Genomic DNA, 18,784 nt, shown 5'->3' on the forward strand with positions numbered 1-18,784 from the left:
GTGGTTTAACGAATGTAGTACAGTATTTTACTGAAGATACGTATTATACAATTATGGATATTGTCTTGTGTGTATACAGCTGTGTATTACAGACAATATTTATTTTAAGCATTATCTTGCAAGAAACATGAATTTTGTGTTTGGTAATATAAATCACAACTACGAAACACAACATAAAACACTCATTTCTTCAAACAACACAACTGTTACTGTATAAACGCCTATACAAGCAACAACCAGCGTAACAAATAGAAAAAAATTGAACTTTTGCTTTTTTTAATAAACTCTTATTGACAATAAGTAACGTGACTTACAAAAACATCGAATAATTCAGTAGACTTTAGCTTATAATTTCCATGTGATTTACTCTGTACAAACGTTTTGAAATGCTAATCTTCAGAACTATGCTACGTATTTAAAAGATGAAAATCTTGTTTATTCCATAAAAACAGCTCGTGTATGGAATGCATACGATATTCACAAGCCGTCTTGTTTCATTTTCGTTGTAGTGAGAAAAAGCTAAGAATGTAATGATTAGTTTTCTTGTATATATGAAATAATATTTACAAAAACAATGGCTTTTTGGCAAGACGCTTGTAACAGTTTACTTGTCTGTCAATTGATGGGCAAGAATGTGGATGATAACATTAACTTAACACTTTCTGCGCAATTTAAATCTCAATCTCTATATCCATTGGAGGGGGAGTAGCCGGTCGCTTTGCGATATCAAAGTTTTCCGGGTTTATTACATGACCGTGGCTGTCGAAACCTTCCACGCATCTATTGGTGCAGATGTTTTCGGTAATTTTGTGGGATAAAGAACCATCTAAACCAGTGAATCCACTTTCAGCAATCAAGAGGTGGTCGCTGGATCCAGCAATATGCATCAGCTGGTCCATATCGAGCCTTCCGCGACGTGGCACTACACCAATAGCATACGTCTAAAAACAAACAAGGCGCTGTGAAAACTTTAAAGCTATATTTTCGTATGTACACTCGACATAGCATGAGGCAATAACTAGATTGGGTATCGTAAGCTGTATACCTGTCCTCTGCTATTGCATTTCATTGTTATTGACTGGGCAAAATCATTAAAAGGTTTTTTCCTATCAAGCTACTGTATATACATGTTTGTGTTTGAAGTTCTTTTATCTTACCAAGGCCCCGTGTTCTCTTAACTCTGCCGAAACTTTGTCGACTTCATCCTGAGAACGTCCATCAGTAATCACAAGAACAACGTCTGTCACATCTGGTCTATCACCATTTTCTTCTGTCAAAATAACTCTGGTGACGTGCTGTATTGCCTGTCCGGTCTTGGTACCTGCCAAAATTGACGCAAATGGATTAGTTATAGTTATATCACTAAAGCGATACTCTTCACAAGTAGAAGTTTGCGGTTTGTAAATTTTTGTTTTTTGTTAATAAAATTCAATTATTAGCGCAAATTAGGCAGCACACTAAAGCAAAGATGACGTTTTTATAGCTGTAATTGTATATATGCATAATTGCACCTTTGCCATTGTATGGTATAGCGTCGTAGGCCCGTAGCAGGCCCTCTTTGTCTTCCGGAAAGTCTTTCAGGAGAATTTGAGATCGTCTATCGATTCGCCGATTATATCTGAATACCGAAATTCTTGCCACGTCGGACGATATTATAAAAGATCTGTTCAAATGTAAGTTTATGGAAGTTATTACGCAATACCTTCTCCACTACTACAGTATTATTCACGAAAATAATTGTCATTCGTTTGACAAACGTTCGATTACTCGATAATTCTTCTGCCAAACGCCTTCAGTCTGACCCAGTTCTCTTGGAAAATTGATGAAGAAGAATCAAGGACAATGACCAAGTCCATGTGAGCATATGGAGGACAACTACCTGCAAGAAGAATTCAACACTTTGTGTCTACCGCTTCATGTGTCTCTTTTCTAGCTGCAGTTTTTTTTTATTGAGTTCTTACGTGCGCAGCAAGGCTGAGGCAGGCTCCAGGTTGTGTCATCAAGGCAAACGGTCTGGGTGAGGCTTGTTGGATAAAGCTCAAATCCTCTTTCTTCGTCGCACCGAAAACTACAGACAGAGTTGTAACGGTTTTCGCTGGAGCAGGACACATTACCGTCTTGCAAGGGTGTTAAGGGATTACAAACGATCTCTGTGGGTATGTTTGAATTTACCAAATGTTACCTAGGACTATGTTTTTGACATACTATGTTGTTCGTGTGAGTATATTTTACCTCGGCAGGTAGGCAAAGGATTACTCCAAACTCCCAAGCGATCGCCGTCGTCGTCTAAGCAAGTCGTTTCGATTTCGCCTTCCAATGCAAAGCCTTCATCGCAAATAAAGTCACAAACACTTCCCAGGGCTCCGTCCTCCGTGCAGTCGGATCTTCCGTTTTGCAGCGGCGGGAGACTTTGACAAATGATAGCTGCATAAGACAAAAGCTTTTTCTAAACCTGAAACAAGCTGACCCAATGAGACAGAGATTCTATGAGGACTAAGCTTCTTACGGGTACAAGTTGGTGCCGGAGAGCTCCAGTCTTGAGTAATGAAACAAGTGGATTGTGGTTGACCTTCCAGGGTGTGTCCATCAGCACAGGTGAAGCTACATGCGCTGTCCACATTGTTCCTGTCGCTACAGAGCATACTGCCGCCATCTGGCGGTAGGTGATGCGGCATACATTTGCGAACTGCAAGAAAGCATTTGTATGTTTATTCTTGCAAGTGAAAATAGATTTTGTTTGGCTACTTTTGATTCCCGTCGGCTATAACTAACATACTGTTGCATGAAGGCACAGGTGCTGTCCAAACGCCAAATGGGTCGGCATCATCATCTATGCACGTGGCTTGCTCAGCACCTTCAAGTTCGTAGCGTCGATTGCAAGTCACAATGCACACACTTCCCAAAGCAGTTCCGTCGCTGCATTCAGTGCTTCCATTTGGTACCAGCAAACGGTTTTCACACACAATTGCTGTGATCACATGGAAGAAATTAGGCACATTCTTGCTCATGGAAAGACCTCACGTTTATGAGGTTTGACCCTTGTCTGTACTCACGCGTGCAAGCTGGTGCTGGATACTCCCACTCCTGACCCATCAAACACGTAGCTTGTGACTGACCAATCAAGGAATGTCCTTCGTCGCAAGTGAAGCTGCATATACTGTCGATTTTGTTGCTGTCGCTGCAGGAAACCTTTCCACTGTCTGGTGACAAATGTTCTGGCGCACACCGCAAGGCTGCATATAGAACAAAGTAGCTTAGTTTATAGTTGCTACTAGATTTGAGGAAAGAAATACTGATTTCTCGAACAATGAAGTTTTTAGTTATATTTATCAGTTTAAGCTTGCTATTTCACCTTTGCATTGAGGCAACGGTTCACTCCATACGCCTAATGGGTCACCGTTGTCGTCCAGGCAATTTGATTGCGCTTTGCCTACCAGTTCATAATTCTCATCACAAACAACGATACAGACACTTTCAAAAGCATTATTGTCAGTACATTCAATTCTTCCATTGGCTACTGGTGGCCGGCTCGAGCAAATAATAGCTGTGTATGAATGAAAAATGTCAATATTATCAGATCTTTGATGTCAACACTTTTCTTATAACTAGAATCAAAGAATGAAAAAAGCTTACGCAAGCATGTTGGTGTTGGAGAACTCCAGTCTTGGGTTATCAAACAAGTTGATTGTGGTTGTCCTACCAGCGACTGACCAACATCGCAAGTGAAACTGCATACGCTGTCGATTTTGTTGCTGTCGCTGCAAGAAACGTTTCCATTTTCGGGTGTCGAATGTTCTGGTGCACACCTACGAGCTGGATATAAGACGCAAGTAAAAACTTTTACCTTAACTATGACTCACTACAGCATAACTTGTTTTGTATCACTTTTCAGTATACTCAGTGTGCCTTGTTTACGTACAATAATACCATGGATTAATTATCATACTGTATTTATATTACTGATGTTTGCCTCAGTCTTACCAACGCAAGAAGGTAGAGGGTTGCTCCATACACCATGTGGGTCAGAGTTGTCGTCAATGCACATAACTTGCTCTTCACCTACTAATTCATAGTGCTCATCACATACGACTTCACAAATACTTCCAAAGGCGTTTTCTTCAGAGCACCGAATTCTTCCGTTTAGAACGGGTAGTAGGCTGGGACATGTTATTGCTGCAAGAAGAAATAAGCATCAGATCAACAAACAAAAGCCAGCGCGTATTGGTCTGTTTTACATATACTCACAAATACATTTCTGCGTTTTATTTGTTCAAATATTTAATCAGAATCAAAACTTACGCGAGCATACTGGGGCTGGCGAGCTCCAGTCTGTGGTGATGAAACAAGTTGATTGTGGCTGACCCATCAGGGAATGACCGACGTCACAAGTGAAGCTGCATACGCTGTGAATTTTGTTGCTGTCACTGCAAGAAACACTTCCACTGTCTGGTGACGAATGTGCCGGTTCACACGTCATGGCTGAACGAAAAGATTTGCGAATTTTGAAGTAAGAACTGTCATTTTGTCAATAATATGGGAAATATTCTAAACACTGAACAATATAAACTTAGCTAAATTTGTGAGGAATATATTTGCTACCATTAACAACTCTAAGATATATAACTGGCCACCGCATGAAGGCGCAACGTGAGTAACTTCAATATCGTAACTCACATTAGCTAAAAAAAAATTTTCTCAAGGCAGAACGTGGTAAATCAAAACCATAGCATTACTAAGTTACCAATGCATGTAGGCAAAGCTTCGTCCCATATACCAAGGGGATCACCATTATCATCTACGCACTTGGATCGCTCTTCACCCACCAGCTCATAGTGTTCATCACATGTGACAATACATATACTTCCGAAAGCAGTTTCGTCGGTACATTCAGTACTTCCATTTGGTACCGGTAACCGGTTAGGACATACAATTGCTGCGTGAAACAAGATATAAAGGGTCACCGTATATCACTGTACGGTAGATCTAGTTAGAATTGCTTGGACGTAACCAATGCTTACGTATACATATCGGGGCTGGGATGTCCCAGTTTCGATTGGACAAACAAGTAGATTGTGGTTGTCCCATCAACGAATGACCCTCATCGCAAGTGAAGCTGCATACGCTTTCAATTTTGTTGCTGTCACTGCAAGAAAGTTTACCGTTGTCTGGTGACGAATGCGATGGTTCACATGTCATGGCTGAAGAAAAAGATGTGAAAATTTTGAATTAAAAACTGCAATTTCTGTCACTTGTTGGTTGCCTGTAAGCTCTTTCAAATCGATAAGGGCTTTTACTGTTGAATTACAGAAACTATAGTGTTCTAATCTCACAAAGAACTTCTTTTACCCTTTTTATACAAGTAAGAAAAAATGAACTTACCATCGCAAGAAGGCGACGGCTTATTCCACACACCAAGGGGGCTGCTGTTTTCATCTGTGCATTTGTATTGCTCCTCACCTACTCGTTCGAATTGATCATCACAAACAACCGTACAAACACTTCCGTAGGCATTGTCATTTGTACAGTCAGTTCTTCCGTTTGGTACAGGCGGCCGACCAGAACATACAATTGCTAAGCAACACAAATTACAACCAGTTTTTGAATGTTTGTTTTCCGGCTGGATTCCAACGACAGAACCAATGCTTACGTATGCATATTGGGGCCGGAGAACTCCAGTTTTGAGTGATCAAGCAAGTCGGTTGGGATTGTCCCATGATAGAATGTCCTTCGTCGCAGGTGAAGCTGCAAATGCTGTCAATTTTGTTGCTGTCACTGCAAGAAACGCTTCCACTGTCTGGTGCAGCAAGTGATGGTGCACACCTAAGTGCTGTACGTAAAAGTTTTGTAGCATAATTTCGTACAGATTAAGATGGATGTTATTCCGCACTATAGGTGATGTTTCGGTCAAGGGTATAGTATTAACGACCTCAAAATCTTTCGTTTTAAAATGTAAAACAAATAGAAAATATCTTTTTTAAGGTAACCTACACAGGATTAGGTGTAGGCTAATTAAATTTTAAGTGTAAATATAAATGTTATTCAAAGTTGATCTAACCAGCGGTATCATGTCCTTTATTTTTTTAAATACTACTGTAATGTTATTATCTTACCATTGCACGTCGGTAATGGGGCACTCCATGAACCCAGGGGATCGCCATTATCGTCCAAACACATTGATTGCTCTTCACCGTCCAATCCAAAGCGTTCAATGCATACGACAGTGCATACACTTCCAACAGCGTTTTCATTCGTGCAAGTAGTTCTTCCATTTATCACGAGTGAACGGTTTGGACATACAATTGCTGTGTGGAAAAAATCTTTTGAATTCTTCAAAATATGCCTTTACTAAAACCGTTAGAAAGGGAATAAAAACTTATACTAGGCTTACGTATACAAACTGGCGGTGGTGAACTCCAGTTTTGAGTGATTAAACACGTAGATTGTTGTCGTCCAACAAGAGCATGACCAATGTCACAAGTGAAGCTGCATACGCTGTCGATTTTGTTGTTGTCACTGCAAGAAACGCTTCCATTGTCTTGTGACGAATGTGCTGGTTCACATAGCAATGCTACACAAAAGAGAAGATCATTGATAAGAACTGTCAGGAATCTTCTAAATGCAAAATAGTTCATTGAATTTGTAAAAAGTTTGGGTCCTTGGAATTTTTGTTTTTAGTTTTGTTTTAGTTTTTTGCCCTATAGAGAGCACCATGAAAATAATTGCAAGAATGTTAAAGCAAGCACTTACTCCAAATTTAAAACTGCAACGAGCTTTTCGCTTGAGAGTTGAGACGGAATTATAAATTATTTGTATATTTACCTTTACACGAAGGCAAAAGAGCACTCCACGTTCCAAGCTGATCGCCATCATCATCCAAGCATTGTGATTGTTCTTCGCCTTCTAACTCGTATCGTCGATCACATAAAACCTCGCAAACACTTCCAAACGCGTTTCCGTCACTGCATTCGGTTCTTCCATTTTCAACCGGCGGTCGAATTAGACAAGTAATTGCTGTGTAACGACAAAAATTGTTTTCGTTCGCGTTTGTGTAATGTTTTACTTGAATAAAAACCACCATGGAAGAGTTTTATAGGCGCTTACGTAAGCATCTTGGCGCAAGGGAGCTCCACCGCTGGCCCACGAGGCAAGTAGATTCTGGCTCCCCGACCAAGGCACGTCCATCATCGCAACTGAAGCTGCAAACACCATCAACATTGTTGCTGTCGCTACACAGTATACTACCGCCATCTGGTGGAGAGTGAGGTGGAAAGCAAGGCAAGACTGCTCGAAAAAGGTAATTACTTAATTGTTTGTAAATGATTTTGGTTGCTGTGTGAAATACTGTTATGATGTTTTTGTCGAGGTTTTCGGTTTTTCCATTACGCTTTAAAAAACCCGGCAAAATAGATGAACACACAAAGATGCTGTTGCAGTCGTTTAACAGCGCAAAAGTCCTTGCGTGATTGCGGTTGTTCGGTAAGCTTACTTCAAGTTGTAAATATTTATCGGTAATCTGAAACGCAATATGTCAAATTTACCTTGGCAAGAGGGCAACGGCATGCTCCACATTCCAATAGGGTCGCCCTTTTTGTCTAAGCATGTTGATTGCATTTCACCTTCCAATTCATAATGTTCGTTACAAGTTACCATGCAAATACTTCCAAAGGCATTTTCATCAGTGCATTCAGTTTTCCCATTTTCCACCGGTGGTCGTTCGGGACATGCAATAGCTGTTTTACAAATAAAATGTTTAATGGAACATTTATCCAAAATTGCATCCTACTTTTAGGTAGATAATTTTATGTTTTGTTACTTCAAATATAATCGGTGTCTGCGTTCATCACTAAAACTCACGAGCACAAACAGGCGCCGGAGAATCCCAGTCTTGAGTAATTAAACAAGTTGATTGTGGTAGTCCTACCAAGGAATGCCCTTCATCGCAGATGAAGATGCATTCACTGTCGATCTTGCTGTTGTCACTACAAGACACGGTTCCACTATCAGGAGCTGTATGCGATGGCGAACAAGTAAGCGCTAAAAACAATTCCTGGTATAAGCGAAATTCAATGTTCCACAAAATAACTTAAGCAATGGCTTTCATTTGCCCTTGCACTTTCATTTATAAATAGACCGCCGACGTGAAGTTACTTACGATTGCATGTTGGTAACGGATTATTCCAAGTACCGTTAAGGCACTCCGATATCTCTGGCCCATCTAGCAGATAGGCTCGGTTACAGGAAAAGGCGCAGATGCTGTTGTGAAAAAGTGTGTTGGTGCAAATAACTTCGCCGTTTTCCAGTTCTCCTAAAGGCTGGCACATTATAGCTGTAAAAACAGTTATAACTTTGTTTGATAATTTTTGCAGTGTATGCTGTTTATAAAAAGATAAATCCCCTTTTTTCTGAGTCCGTTATTAATTCATTAATAGTATAAAAATACATTGTAAAAACGCTTTTATTAGCCACATCAGATAACGCAAGATCATCTTACGAGTACAAATTGGGGCCTGTTCACTCCAATCGCCGGTGGGGGAATCAACATCATCCAAGCACATGGAAACATGTGATCCTTCCAGAGCGAACCCCTCATCGCAAACAAAATTACAACCATATCCGACGTAGTTCTCATTCTCGCAAGTCACACTTCCGTTTCCTGGCGCTACGTGGGGTGGGTCGCAGGTTTTGGCTGTGGTGAATATTGACATCACAGTGTCGTCAGTTGTAATAGGTTTTGAAAAATTTGAAGTATGGTTTTACATTTACATGTTTTGAGATTAAACGCACGGTTTATGCAATTTAGTTTTCCTACGTAAGCAAGATGGGACCGGTGAACTCCAAACACCATCGGCATCGTCATCAAAATCGTCTAAGCAAATTGATTGAACTTCACCCTCCAGAAAATATCCTTCGTCGCAGGCGAACACGCAAAAGCTTCCTAGATTTTGCCCAGTTGTGCATGAGGCCGCCCCATTTCCAGGCTCGTGTCGGACGGGACATGTTATTTCTGCAAAGAATGCGATATCATGTGTCCACAACAAACACGAACGAGCATCCACTAAAATTAGATCGGACAAAGCGTGATTGTGCTAACCTTTACAAACAGGAGGCTCGTTATTCCACTGCGCTAAACTTGACAAACTGGGCTGGTAGACGCATTTTGTCATGCTTGTTCCAATCAGTGCGTAGCCGAAATTGCAAGTGAACCTACAACAGTAAGGTTACGACGATGAACCTTGAAGCATTATAACTCCAAGCTACAAATTAATTGTTAGTTGAGTACTCGCCTGCATTCACTGTCGGCATTATGTCCGTCGGTGCAGGTGACGCTACCGTTTAAAAGGTCTTCTGGAGGTGGTTGACATTGTGGTTTAACGCAAGATGGCGGCGCTCGGTTCCATTTCTCATTCGACCCTAGTTGTTAAAAGAAATCGTTCATCACTCGTCCTTATTTGGCCTTATACATTCTTCGAATATTATTTACTTACGGCACCGTAGGGCAAGACTTCCTTCGAGCACGTAGCCATTTTCGCAGGTGAAAGCGCAGATACTTGCATAACGATTCTCATTTGAACATGACATGGAGCCATTTCTAGGGGCCGTTAAGATGGGACAAGGTTTTGCTGCAAAACAGTTTCACATTTTACATAAAGGGAAAAGTTATTTATTTGATGAGGGTGAAAGAGGAAAGTGTAAATTGCTTTAGGAAATTACTTTAGCGAGACTTACGTTCGCAAGTTGGAGGAGGTCTGCTGAAAACGGCCACTTTTTTACTCTGGTTCAAAATACATTTACTTCGTTGTGCCCCACGCATTTCATATCCTAAAAAAGTTTAAATAACCTTGTTGTATTGTTGACTCAGATTTACGTAAATTATGCATTTTTGATTTAACTTATGTCTAACCGCTTTTTTTGGAAAAAAATTCTATGTTACACTTACCCGGTAAGCACCGAAATACGCACAAAGCTCCAGCTTCTATAGGTTGTTGCTGAGGTGAGCACGCCATTCTACCAAAGCGCGGTGCTTTAAGTGGCTCACAAAAAGGGGTTTCGTCAAAAAAGCCAACAAATGTCTGTTCCGCAGTTCCATTAATGACTAAAAGCACAATATCTGTGATAAGCTTCGAATCTTATATTTCCACGTAAAACAAACAATTAAATGGTCTTTTCTCTACTGTTTAACTCTTTACGTAAAAAACAGAACTTTATTTTTCACATATAGGACAACAACTTTAACAAAAATTGTTATATATAATTTGACTGAGAGCGTTTAAAAATGATTAGTGTGGAAAAGTACGATTATATTGGTCGGCAGTTCTTCTTACTGTCAATGTTTGCTAAACAAATGTAGAAAGTTTTAGGCTAATATCGTCAAAATAGTCGAACGACTGTTGTTGTTGCTGTTTTTAAGAACGTTCTGTGGAGCTGCTTACCATCAAGACATTCCAGTTGATCTCTGTTACATTCGTCAAAATTACAGCAGCAACGACAAACCGAACTCGGCGTTCTTGAGTTACACTGAGTTGGAGCCCAAGCCGCTTTGGGATTCTGCGATAAAATAATTGGTTTCCTAACGCTGTGTGCCTCTTCGGTTTCGAAATGTACTTTTCTAATTACCTGTATGAAATTATTGTCGCAAGCATGTTCTTGTTTACATCTTTTGGTCACCCTTAAACCATCGCTTCCTCGACGCACTTCATTCTGACAGGCGTTCTAGAATATTTCAACCAAGCAAAACAACTTAAAGTTATTGATAAAACTCTGGATGAAATAACAATATCAAGTACTTGTATTTATTTCTGATGTCAGTCCGAATTGATGTCAGTATATAAAGTTTAGCATACTGTACAATACAACGAACAGCAAATCTACGCGGACGATGATTTTGGCCCTAATTGCAATTGATTTATTGAGTATATACGGTAATTGATTTTGCAAATATTTTATCCAGCGATTTAAAAACAAATTAAAGCATCTTCTTGTTGCTCAAATATGGAAGTCTCATATGCCAGATCTTCCAGCTTTATCTCTGAAAGATCAGCAGATGGATGACATCGCGCACGCTTTTCAAGAGGCGTGACATTTTGTTGATTGAGTTTGCGCGTTTAACTAAGGTAACACGAACAAACGTGATTGAGCGTTGGGTGTTTCTAAACACATTACCAAGCCAATTTAAGTGAGAAAATGTTTTAGTTATAAACTTTTTAACTGGATTTTTAAAGTTGGAGTTATTCCTTACAAAACCTTTACAACACAGACTTATTAAAATAACTATGACAGCAAGTCGAAAACAAATCACACAAGAAATTTTTCATCTAAAATAAATTACATTTTCTCAAGTTCACTGGCTGGAACTTTCTAAACTTGTCTGTTTCTGATTTTGGCGATGGTTTAGCAATTTTAATGGAAAGTCTTGACAAAACATTTTTATACTCTATATTGAAGAACAATGTCCAAATTCTTTAATAATAAATTAACAATCATTTTTTTGCTAGCTTAACTATTTGTTAAATAAGATCTGTTACATTGGTATTACATAGACTAGGCCTATACCCGTATAAAAGATTTTCTCATTTATTTCAAAACTGATTACTATGCCGTATATGCCCGTTTTGATTTATATTCAGTACATATTTATAAATGTGTTTTGGGATATTAATTTATGCCTTGTATTAATATGTCTTGCTTAGTCCAGTTTGCTAATTCCAGAGTAACTTTTGGTTAAGCTAATATGTCAATAGTTAAAAAAGAAATATCGTCTATATAATACTTAGACAAACTATATAGCAACCTAAGCTTGGACATCCACGCAGCAAATATTCCGTTGTTTTACTCATTAGTCGCCTATCGCTCCTCACCTGATTATCCTGGCATCTTTGCATACGTCCATTTTCCAAACAGTCGGCGTTGTTGATGGCATTTTCACATACCCAGCATTGCAAAGCTGGAAAACAAATGCAAAACTTATTGCAGGTCGCTGAAAAGCTTTACGCAGAAACATCTGATAACTGCATCGAAACTATATACACGCTAGTTTTATTCTTCTTTTACACTAAAAATTTCCACTCCAACGTTAAAGGACTTTTTTCAAATATTTTCAAAACAATTTTTCACTGAAGTTAAAACTGTAATTTAGCATAAAAAAACATCTAAAAACACTTAGCATTCAAATTACCTTCAACGCTAAACAGCAAAGACAACAAAAGAAGAAATTTTAACCGGAACATTTTTCCTCCTCGTGTTTAAACCTGGGTTCCTTGATCTTTGATACTTGCGTTAAAGTACGACAAGTGGCAGATTTTCGGAAGAGCCCTGACTTATGTATAAGTGACCTTTAATGCCTGTGGTCCATATTAGTCATTTTTTTTGGTTAAAGCGTCCCGAAAAAAATCTTGGAAGAAAAAGCCTTGTAATGTGCGTCGCGATGACGTCATACTAGACTTAATGAGTGATTAATTTCTGGCAAATTTCATCCGACGCAAATTTAATCACTTCTACAATCTAAACCGAATAAGATCTCTATGTTTAGGTTTCTGTATTACAGCAGACACTGATTATTATGATTCCACGACGTCTTAAAAGTATTTAGGCGCACATACCACAAATTTTTGCTTTATTTTTTCGACCTTTGTCGTTTAAGCTGTTACAGCCAAGTCCCCTATATACGTAATTACCACTTGTGTTTATAATTTTTCCATTTTAATTGCGTACATTATTCTATGACAAAAGCCTTCAAATTTCAGTTTTTTTAATTAATTGTTTCACAAAAAATTCATTGATTGTTATCTCCCACCTTTGCGTTAACCGAAAATATTCCACTTATTTCCAGCAAAAAAACAGTTTTTGTCTGCCCTGTGTTTACTGTTCCGCTCTATTTTTTCTTCTCGTTTTTAATTAAGTTTAACGGCAAGCAGGTTATTTTGCATCAAGCATTGCGCTAACCAACATTCTGTACTAATGTATGCCTATAGGAGATATTTTTCGTTTTATCCGAAATACAAATTTGATCACGATCTGTCAGATCAGCATATTTTTGTGTGTCTTTGAGTGTTACCGGCGTTGATCATGAAATTTTTCGACGTTATTTTTACACTGTTCTTTTTACCGGTGGAAAATACACTTTGGGGCAGCAACCTGCCCGGGAAATGTTGATTAGAATTGCGATCAAATTTTGAAGAGATAGGTTGTCACATAACTATGGTTATAAATCGCTTATTATGACAACACGCACTCGCACGCTAATGATGAATTATTCGCTCGGGCAAGAAGTGTTTTTTGCGCGGTTCACATAAAAAAGGCTTTGTTTTACGCTTGCAGCAATAATTGAGCTTTTCAAAGAAAATGTTAAGATAGATTAATGTGAGTGGAGTTAAATGTATTTCAACTGCAATCTTCAGCACTTTGACCTGCTTTTTTATGAGTCACAAAGTACTGTCTACAAAGTTGAACATCTTTCATGACATCAAAAAAAATCACTTACGTCATTAGGCTAGACTTCATTTAAAATATTAATATGACGCAAGACGGGTATCCGTTTTTGAACAAAACTATATTTTTGATCTTTATCTCGCAACAATGTTTTGAAGTTTATACTATAATAACATGCCGGTTTGTCGGTCGCGTGGCAAACCATCATATCGCATAATTAACAACACAAATCGAGATGAACGCAAGCTCTTCATTTTGCACTGTTATAAATCGCTCAATGTCGATTGGCAGCTTCACCCGTAAAGCGAGATTTACACCAAAATGTTAGATTGTATCTATGCCAGTAATCCTTTTGTTTTAGCGACAACTATTGTAGCGACGTCATGAATGACGTAAACATGTCGTGATTCTTGCTTGAAACTGTAAAGTGTCCTTGATCGTTATGGTACGGTCGTTTTTACACGCTTGCCCAATTTTTCATTAACACAGAAAATGTTTTTTGACTTGAAGTTTTTTTAATTCTTTAACAATTCCGCTTGTACCAAACGATATAGGCTATGGTTATTGTAAATGTACATATCAGTGGGATGAAGTTATAGAACATTAATGCACATATAGTTCCTTTTAGACAAGTTTGCTATTTCGATCAGAATCTTTGTAGTTGTGTTCTTTCTAGCGCATGGTTACTTTTTCCTTTTTTTCACGTTTGGTTGACATCGAATATAAAACTGTTTAAAAAATCATTTTAAAAACCCTAAAATTGCATTTCGTCTGTGTTTCTTGTAGACCTACTGTGCTTAAAATAATTGCAGGGGATTTGCTTTAGGTCTAGGAAACCGAAAATGAGTCATCAGTACGCAAATTTATTTTCTTTCGTTAATTGAAAATAAAACATTGATCTCTTGTGATTCAGACTGTTCGCCAAACTTTTTCTGCCTTTGGCATCTCGTCTCCCATCTTTGTCTGCGCTGGCAGTCTGATAGACAACCAGGGCTATTGCCTGACAACCGAACATAATTTTAAATGAAGATCTTTGACATTTCTTACTGATAAAATCAAATAAAAAAGGTGCAGAATTGTTGCTTGAAAATTATTGCCAAGGCTTCTTATACGTTTGTCTTAAATATGCAAGTTTGATGTTTATTTTTTCGCTGAACTTGGTTACAATTAAATTGACTTTGCATTTTTTAATTCTTTACAGTAACTCAAGTACAGCATGTACAGTAACTCATTTTCAGTATGTACAGCAACTCTATACTTTAAAAATACCTACAATTTTTATCTCTTTTCTATGTTTATTGTAACTTACTATATGTTTGTTGTGAGTTCACTTTTTATCAATCTCTGCGCCAGCAAGACTATATTTTCTAAACATAAAAAACAAAAGAATTTTACGCTATATGTGGTGCGCACGTATGCATAACAAAATTAACATTTAACGTATTTTTTTGACTTTGGTTATCCTTTACCTAACATTCTTTTTAAACGTCTATTTATGGATGAAAAACTGCGTCATTTCTGACGCAGATGCCATTATAATCTTGGGTGTCGGATTAAAGGCGTGAGTTGAATTCGTGAAAAAGACGCCAGTTTGTCTACAGTCACTCTTTTAATTACCATCTTCATCTCATAATTTCGGGTGTTTTTTTACGATATTCCCGTCAGCTTAATCGTCCACATGAAGAGTTGTCTCGACATCATTAAAGATTTGAAATGCCAGTGACTACGTTTTTGTACAAAAGATTTTCTTTTTCTTAGCATATTGTCAGAAAGTTTATTAAGCCTTTCCATCTTCGCATAAATAGCGTTGGCAAAACATAGAGCACAGACGTTCCTTGTGATTATACAGTGGCATTTTTGTCAGAGATTTTAGCCTTAACCTTTCTTCAAATCTCGAAAGAAGAGCTTCATAACTAATTTTTGGTCCTTGATTGCCATCTAAGCTGTCAAACATAGAATTTCACGTACACCAGGTCAAAGAACCATCCGCCTGACAAGTATATTCTATTCATATGCTCGAACTGTAGATGTTATCTTGCGTCATGTAACGAAGCGAACATTTTTGGGGTTATTTCTGTTCTGTTGAAAGTTTGCTAGACAATGTGTTAATTATTGTGAATGAAAATTTCCCGCTCAATTATTCAACTTTATAAATTTAGCTAATGTAATGGTGATAACTCATAAAGATTGCAGTAGGAAAACATTTGAAAAATTATTATGCATCTATTTGTATTACCATTGGTTAAGTTTTACATTTATAATATGCGTATTTGTAAAAATCTTCTTTTTTGCTTGATCTTGCTAAACCGGCGATTTAATCGGACGAAAGTTTTTAGGAAGACGTGGCATTTATTTATACAATTATAATCAGACAATAAACCTGACGAAAATTCTCAAGTTGTCAGCAGTAGACCAATGCTCTCGTAAACACGGTAATAACCAAAAACATTGCCAAATATTCGAATTGTTTTCTTCGAATTGCTTTAGTTAATATCGTCTCTAGCTTTTTGTTTGCTTTTTAACATTGAAAGTATTTTGTGGGTTCCAGTTTTCTCTTGTAGCTGCCGTTGCAATTCAAAATAAACACGTTTAGAAATATTACTCTTTTGTTAAAAAAGGATCGCACTTAATGTACAAAACATGTCGTCAAAAGTAGTGTAGAATGTACACTGTATCAGTGCAACCAAATGCACCTAATGGTTAAGCAAAGTTTGTTCCTTGTCGCTTCAATAATTTGTTTAGAAGATCAGCTTCTATAGCGATACCGCAATAACATTTTTAGTATTAAGCGAAGGTTAGTTTCAATCTTAGTGTTATGCTCCTTAGGCTTACAATGCTGGACTTGCTTCAACCAATCGTCCGGTGAAGCTTGTATCTTAAACGGTAAATTAAAGACGTGTCTTAGCAAGGAAGTAACGTATTCCAAAAGCTCATAGCCGTTGCATTGACTTACATTTTTCTTTTCTTTGTATGGTTAAAGGGTGTAATTTTTATCTCTTTTGTTTTGTTGCAAATTAACCGGTGTCATATTTTAAAGCGTATCTATATCTGCAAGTTGTTTTTTCTTTAGTTGTCTTGTCAAAACCTTATATAAACTTATCACCTAAGAACCTTGATTACAAAATTTTGCAAACAACTTCTAGCATGTGAGAATGACGCCATACAGGTATGTCGATACGTGCTCGCCAATCGATGGGGAAGGTCCTAAGTAAGTCTTTATTTTAATTTTATTGCACTGTCTTTTTATTTAATTTTTATTACAAACAAATAAGAAATTTAAAACTTTGCCTAACATCGCTCAGAACCCTCGTTCCGCAACTCTGTCTGCAGATGCTGTTGCGACACCGACGCCTGTAGTGCCAGCGCATTATTTTGTTTGAATAAACCAGGAAATGATGGTAAACACCAGAAGCCTTTTTGCCACTTTATAGCACCGGCAGCAACGTTTAAAGCACCTTTAACACAAAAAAACTTCAGTTAAATTTTAGTCAGAAAGTTAAAGTTTATAACAAAGCCTGCAAATAATGTTTCTTGCAGAAGTGATGGTTTTTTGTGTCAGCCAATTTCGGCCTTAAAGTTTGGGCTAAAACGTTATGTTTTCTCCGAAGAAATTCAGGAAGTGGGGACAGTTTGCCATTTTACATGTGAACCAGGTAAGTGCGTTTCCGTAATTCACAAAATAACAAATATTATTATATTTAGCCCAAAAACTCGAAAAAAGAGCAAGAAACTGGTTAAGTAAATAGTTTGTTAATATTTAGGATAGACACTTGATGTGTCGGACACCAAGACGTGCTCAGATATAGAAGGAGCAATTATTTGCAACAATCGAACCCCAACTTGAATAAGTGGGTGTCTTTCACCGGTTGAATATACTTTTTACTCTCTTTTAACTAACAAAGTTCGACTTAACAATACCGTATAGCTTTGTTTGTTTAACATGTCACAAAACTGTAATAATTGTTTATTTTGTAAACATTTGATAAACTTTTGCCTTGGGGCTAATCATCATCATCTGACAATCGCGCTGCAAGAAATGACGCTTGTGCTCTAATCCAACAAGTGCTTATATAATTAAATTATAATTAATCGTTTTGTTTTAGTTTCAGAAAACGATTTTCCTCCTAAACGTACTCTTTTCCATCGGGATGGTGCAGTGGAATATCGATTGGAAGTATCTGCATCTTCCAATGCGATGAAGGATATAACTTGCTGGGAACAACACATATAACTTGCAGTGAGTGTAATAGCACATGTAATACAATGCCGATAATAAATAATATAGTAGCGCTTATGTAATAATAGCAACCCATATTTTGTGAACAAATAGAAATACAAAAGGAAAGTATTTAATTGGGTTACCTATGCTGATTGTTATTATTACTTAATCCATATGATTTTTTATTTCACACCAAATTGATTGCAATGACATATCATAGCGACCGATAGTCGGTCGCAATTAGTCCCAAACGTGCCAATTTGTTGGATGCGATTTTGCTCAACTTGTTAGTTCATTTGGCACTCTCTCGTGCAGTAACAACAATCAGCTCAATAGCATTTGCAGGTTAATGACCCCTTGCACTTAGTTATTGTAGTTAAACAGTCACCTAAAGACAGTACACAACATTTAGTTATGTTCTATTAACTCTATAACTTCATTTATTTCTTACATTCCTTTGACTTTGGTAAGTTGTAGCAAATGATTATATATCATTGTAGATTAACTTGTGATCCCGGTTACGGCTTGCTGGAAGAAATGTTCGATGCCTCTTGCTATATTTGAGCTCCAGTGGACCAGCATGGTCGTTTATTCCTAAATGTGAAAGTAAGTTCTTATTACGTTGATATACTTCATCACAACTAGGAATAGAAATTTTTGAATTGCCTTATAGAATAGAAATATCCCGTTCTCATTTCTTGAACTGCTACTGTTCTGATGACAACAATCCTCCCCATGCAGACTTACAGTAGCTACGTTATATGCGGTGGGTAACGCCACTCGCAAACGCGACCGCTTACCGTGAAATCAAAAGCATTTAATCGTAACGACGAAAATCATCATCATCGCACCAAAGAAACAAAATGTGGAGAGTTTATGTGCATTGACACACGCGTTTAAAGAAGTTCGATTTGAGTTACATAATATTGCTCTAACCGCTGCACATTGATGTGGAGCAATGATTTATCACAGGCTGAGGATCTGACACGACCTTACCATGACTATTTAACTGATCATGGCCAATCTTTCCATTTCGGATATAAAGTTATTTGCAATAATTTCTTTGGAGTTTATTAAACTTCCTAGAACAACTATTATTAGACAAAATGTTTTTCATAAAAAAGAGTGCATATAGTTGCT

General features: G+C 37.7%; 1 protein-coding gene across 1 annotated transcript; it reads right to left on the reverse strand.

Annotated features, from left to right (window-relative positions):
- Nucleotides 1-82: 82 nt before the first annotated feature.
- LOC143456082 (sushi, von Willebrand factor type A, EGF and pentraxin domain-containing protein 1-like) lies at nucleotides 83-12,345 on the reverse strand. The gene is made up of 35 exons (XM_076955140.1): nucleotides 12,173-12,345; nucleotides 11,856-11,941; nucleotides 10,615-10,710; nucleotides 10,431-10,545; nucleotides 9,938-10,093; nucleotides 9,727-9,819; nucleotides 9,486-9,620; nucleotides 9,285-9,411; nucleotides 9,092-9,204; nucleotides 8,810-9,004; nucleotides 8,492-8,686; nucleotides 8,153-8,326; nucleotides 7,855-8,034; nucleotides 7,539-7,730; nucleotides 7,102-7,281; nucleotides 6,820-7,011; nucleotides 6,389-6,568; nucleotides 6,111-6,302; nucleotides 5,648-5,827; nucleotides 5,380-5,571; nucleotides 5,019-5,198; nucleotides 4,742-4,933; nucleotides 4,300-4,479; nucleotides 3,982-4,173; nucleotides 3,634-3,813; nucleotides 3,353-3,544; nucleotides 3,054-3,233; nucleotides 2,777-2,968; nucleotides 2,507-2,686; nucleotides 2,233-2,424; nucleotides 1,962-2,150; nucleotides 1,768-1,879; nucleotides 1,512-1,663; nucleotides 1,158-1,321; nucleotides 83-941 (listed from the first exon to the last, which is right to left on the reverse strand). Exons 1-35 carry the CDS (start codon nucleotides 12,222-12,224, stop codon nucleotides 672-674), a joined length of 5,772 nt encoding a protein of 1,923 aa, XP_076811255.1. The 5' UTR covers nucleotides 12,225-12,345; the 3' UTR covers nucleotides 83-671.
- Between the last annotated feature and the right edge of the window lie 6,439 nt (nucleotides 12,346-18,784).

This window comes from Clavelina lepadiformis, chromosome 1 (assembly GCF_947623445.1).
Source record: "Clavelina lepadiformis chromosome 1, kaClaLepa1.1, whole genome shotgun sequence".
NCBI lineage: Eukaryota > Metazoa > Chordata > Ascidiacea > Aplousobranchia > Clavelinidae > Clavelina > Clavelina lepadiformis.

Excerpts from the sequence above, each read along its gene's own strand:
- LOC143456082 (XM_076955140.1), bottom strand. The coding sequence starts at position 12,224 with ATGTTCCGGTTAAAATTTCTTCTTTTGTTGTCTTTGCTGTTTAGCGTT. Across the intron at positions 2,969-3,053 it reads TCCAGCACCAGCTTGCACGC|CAATTGTGTGTGAAAACCGT; the intron begins GTGAGTACAGAC and ends ATGTGATCACAG. Across the intron at positions 1,322-1,511 it reads TATACCATACAATGGCAAAG|GTACCAAGACCGGACAGGCA; the intron begins GTGCAATTATGC and ends CAATTTTGGCAG.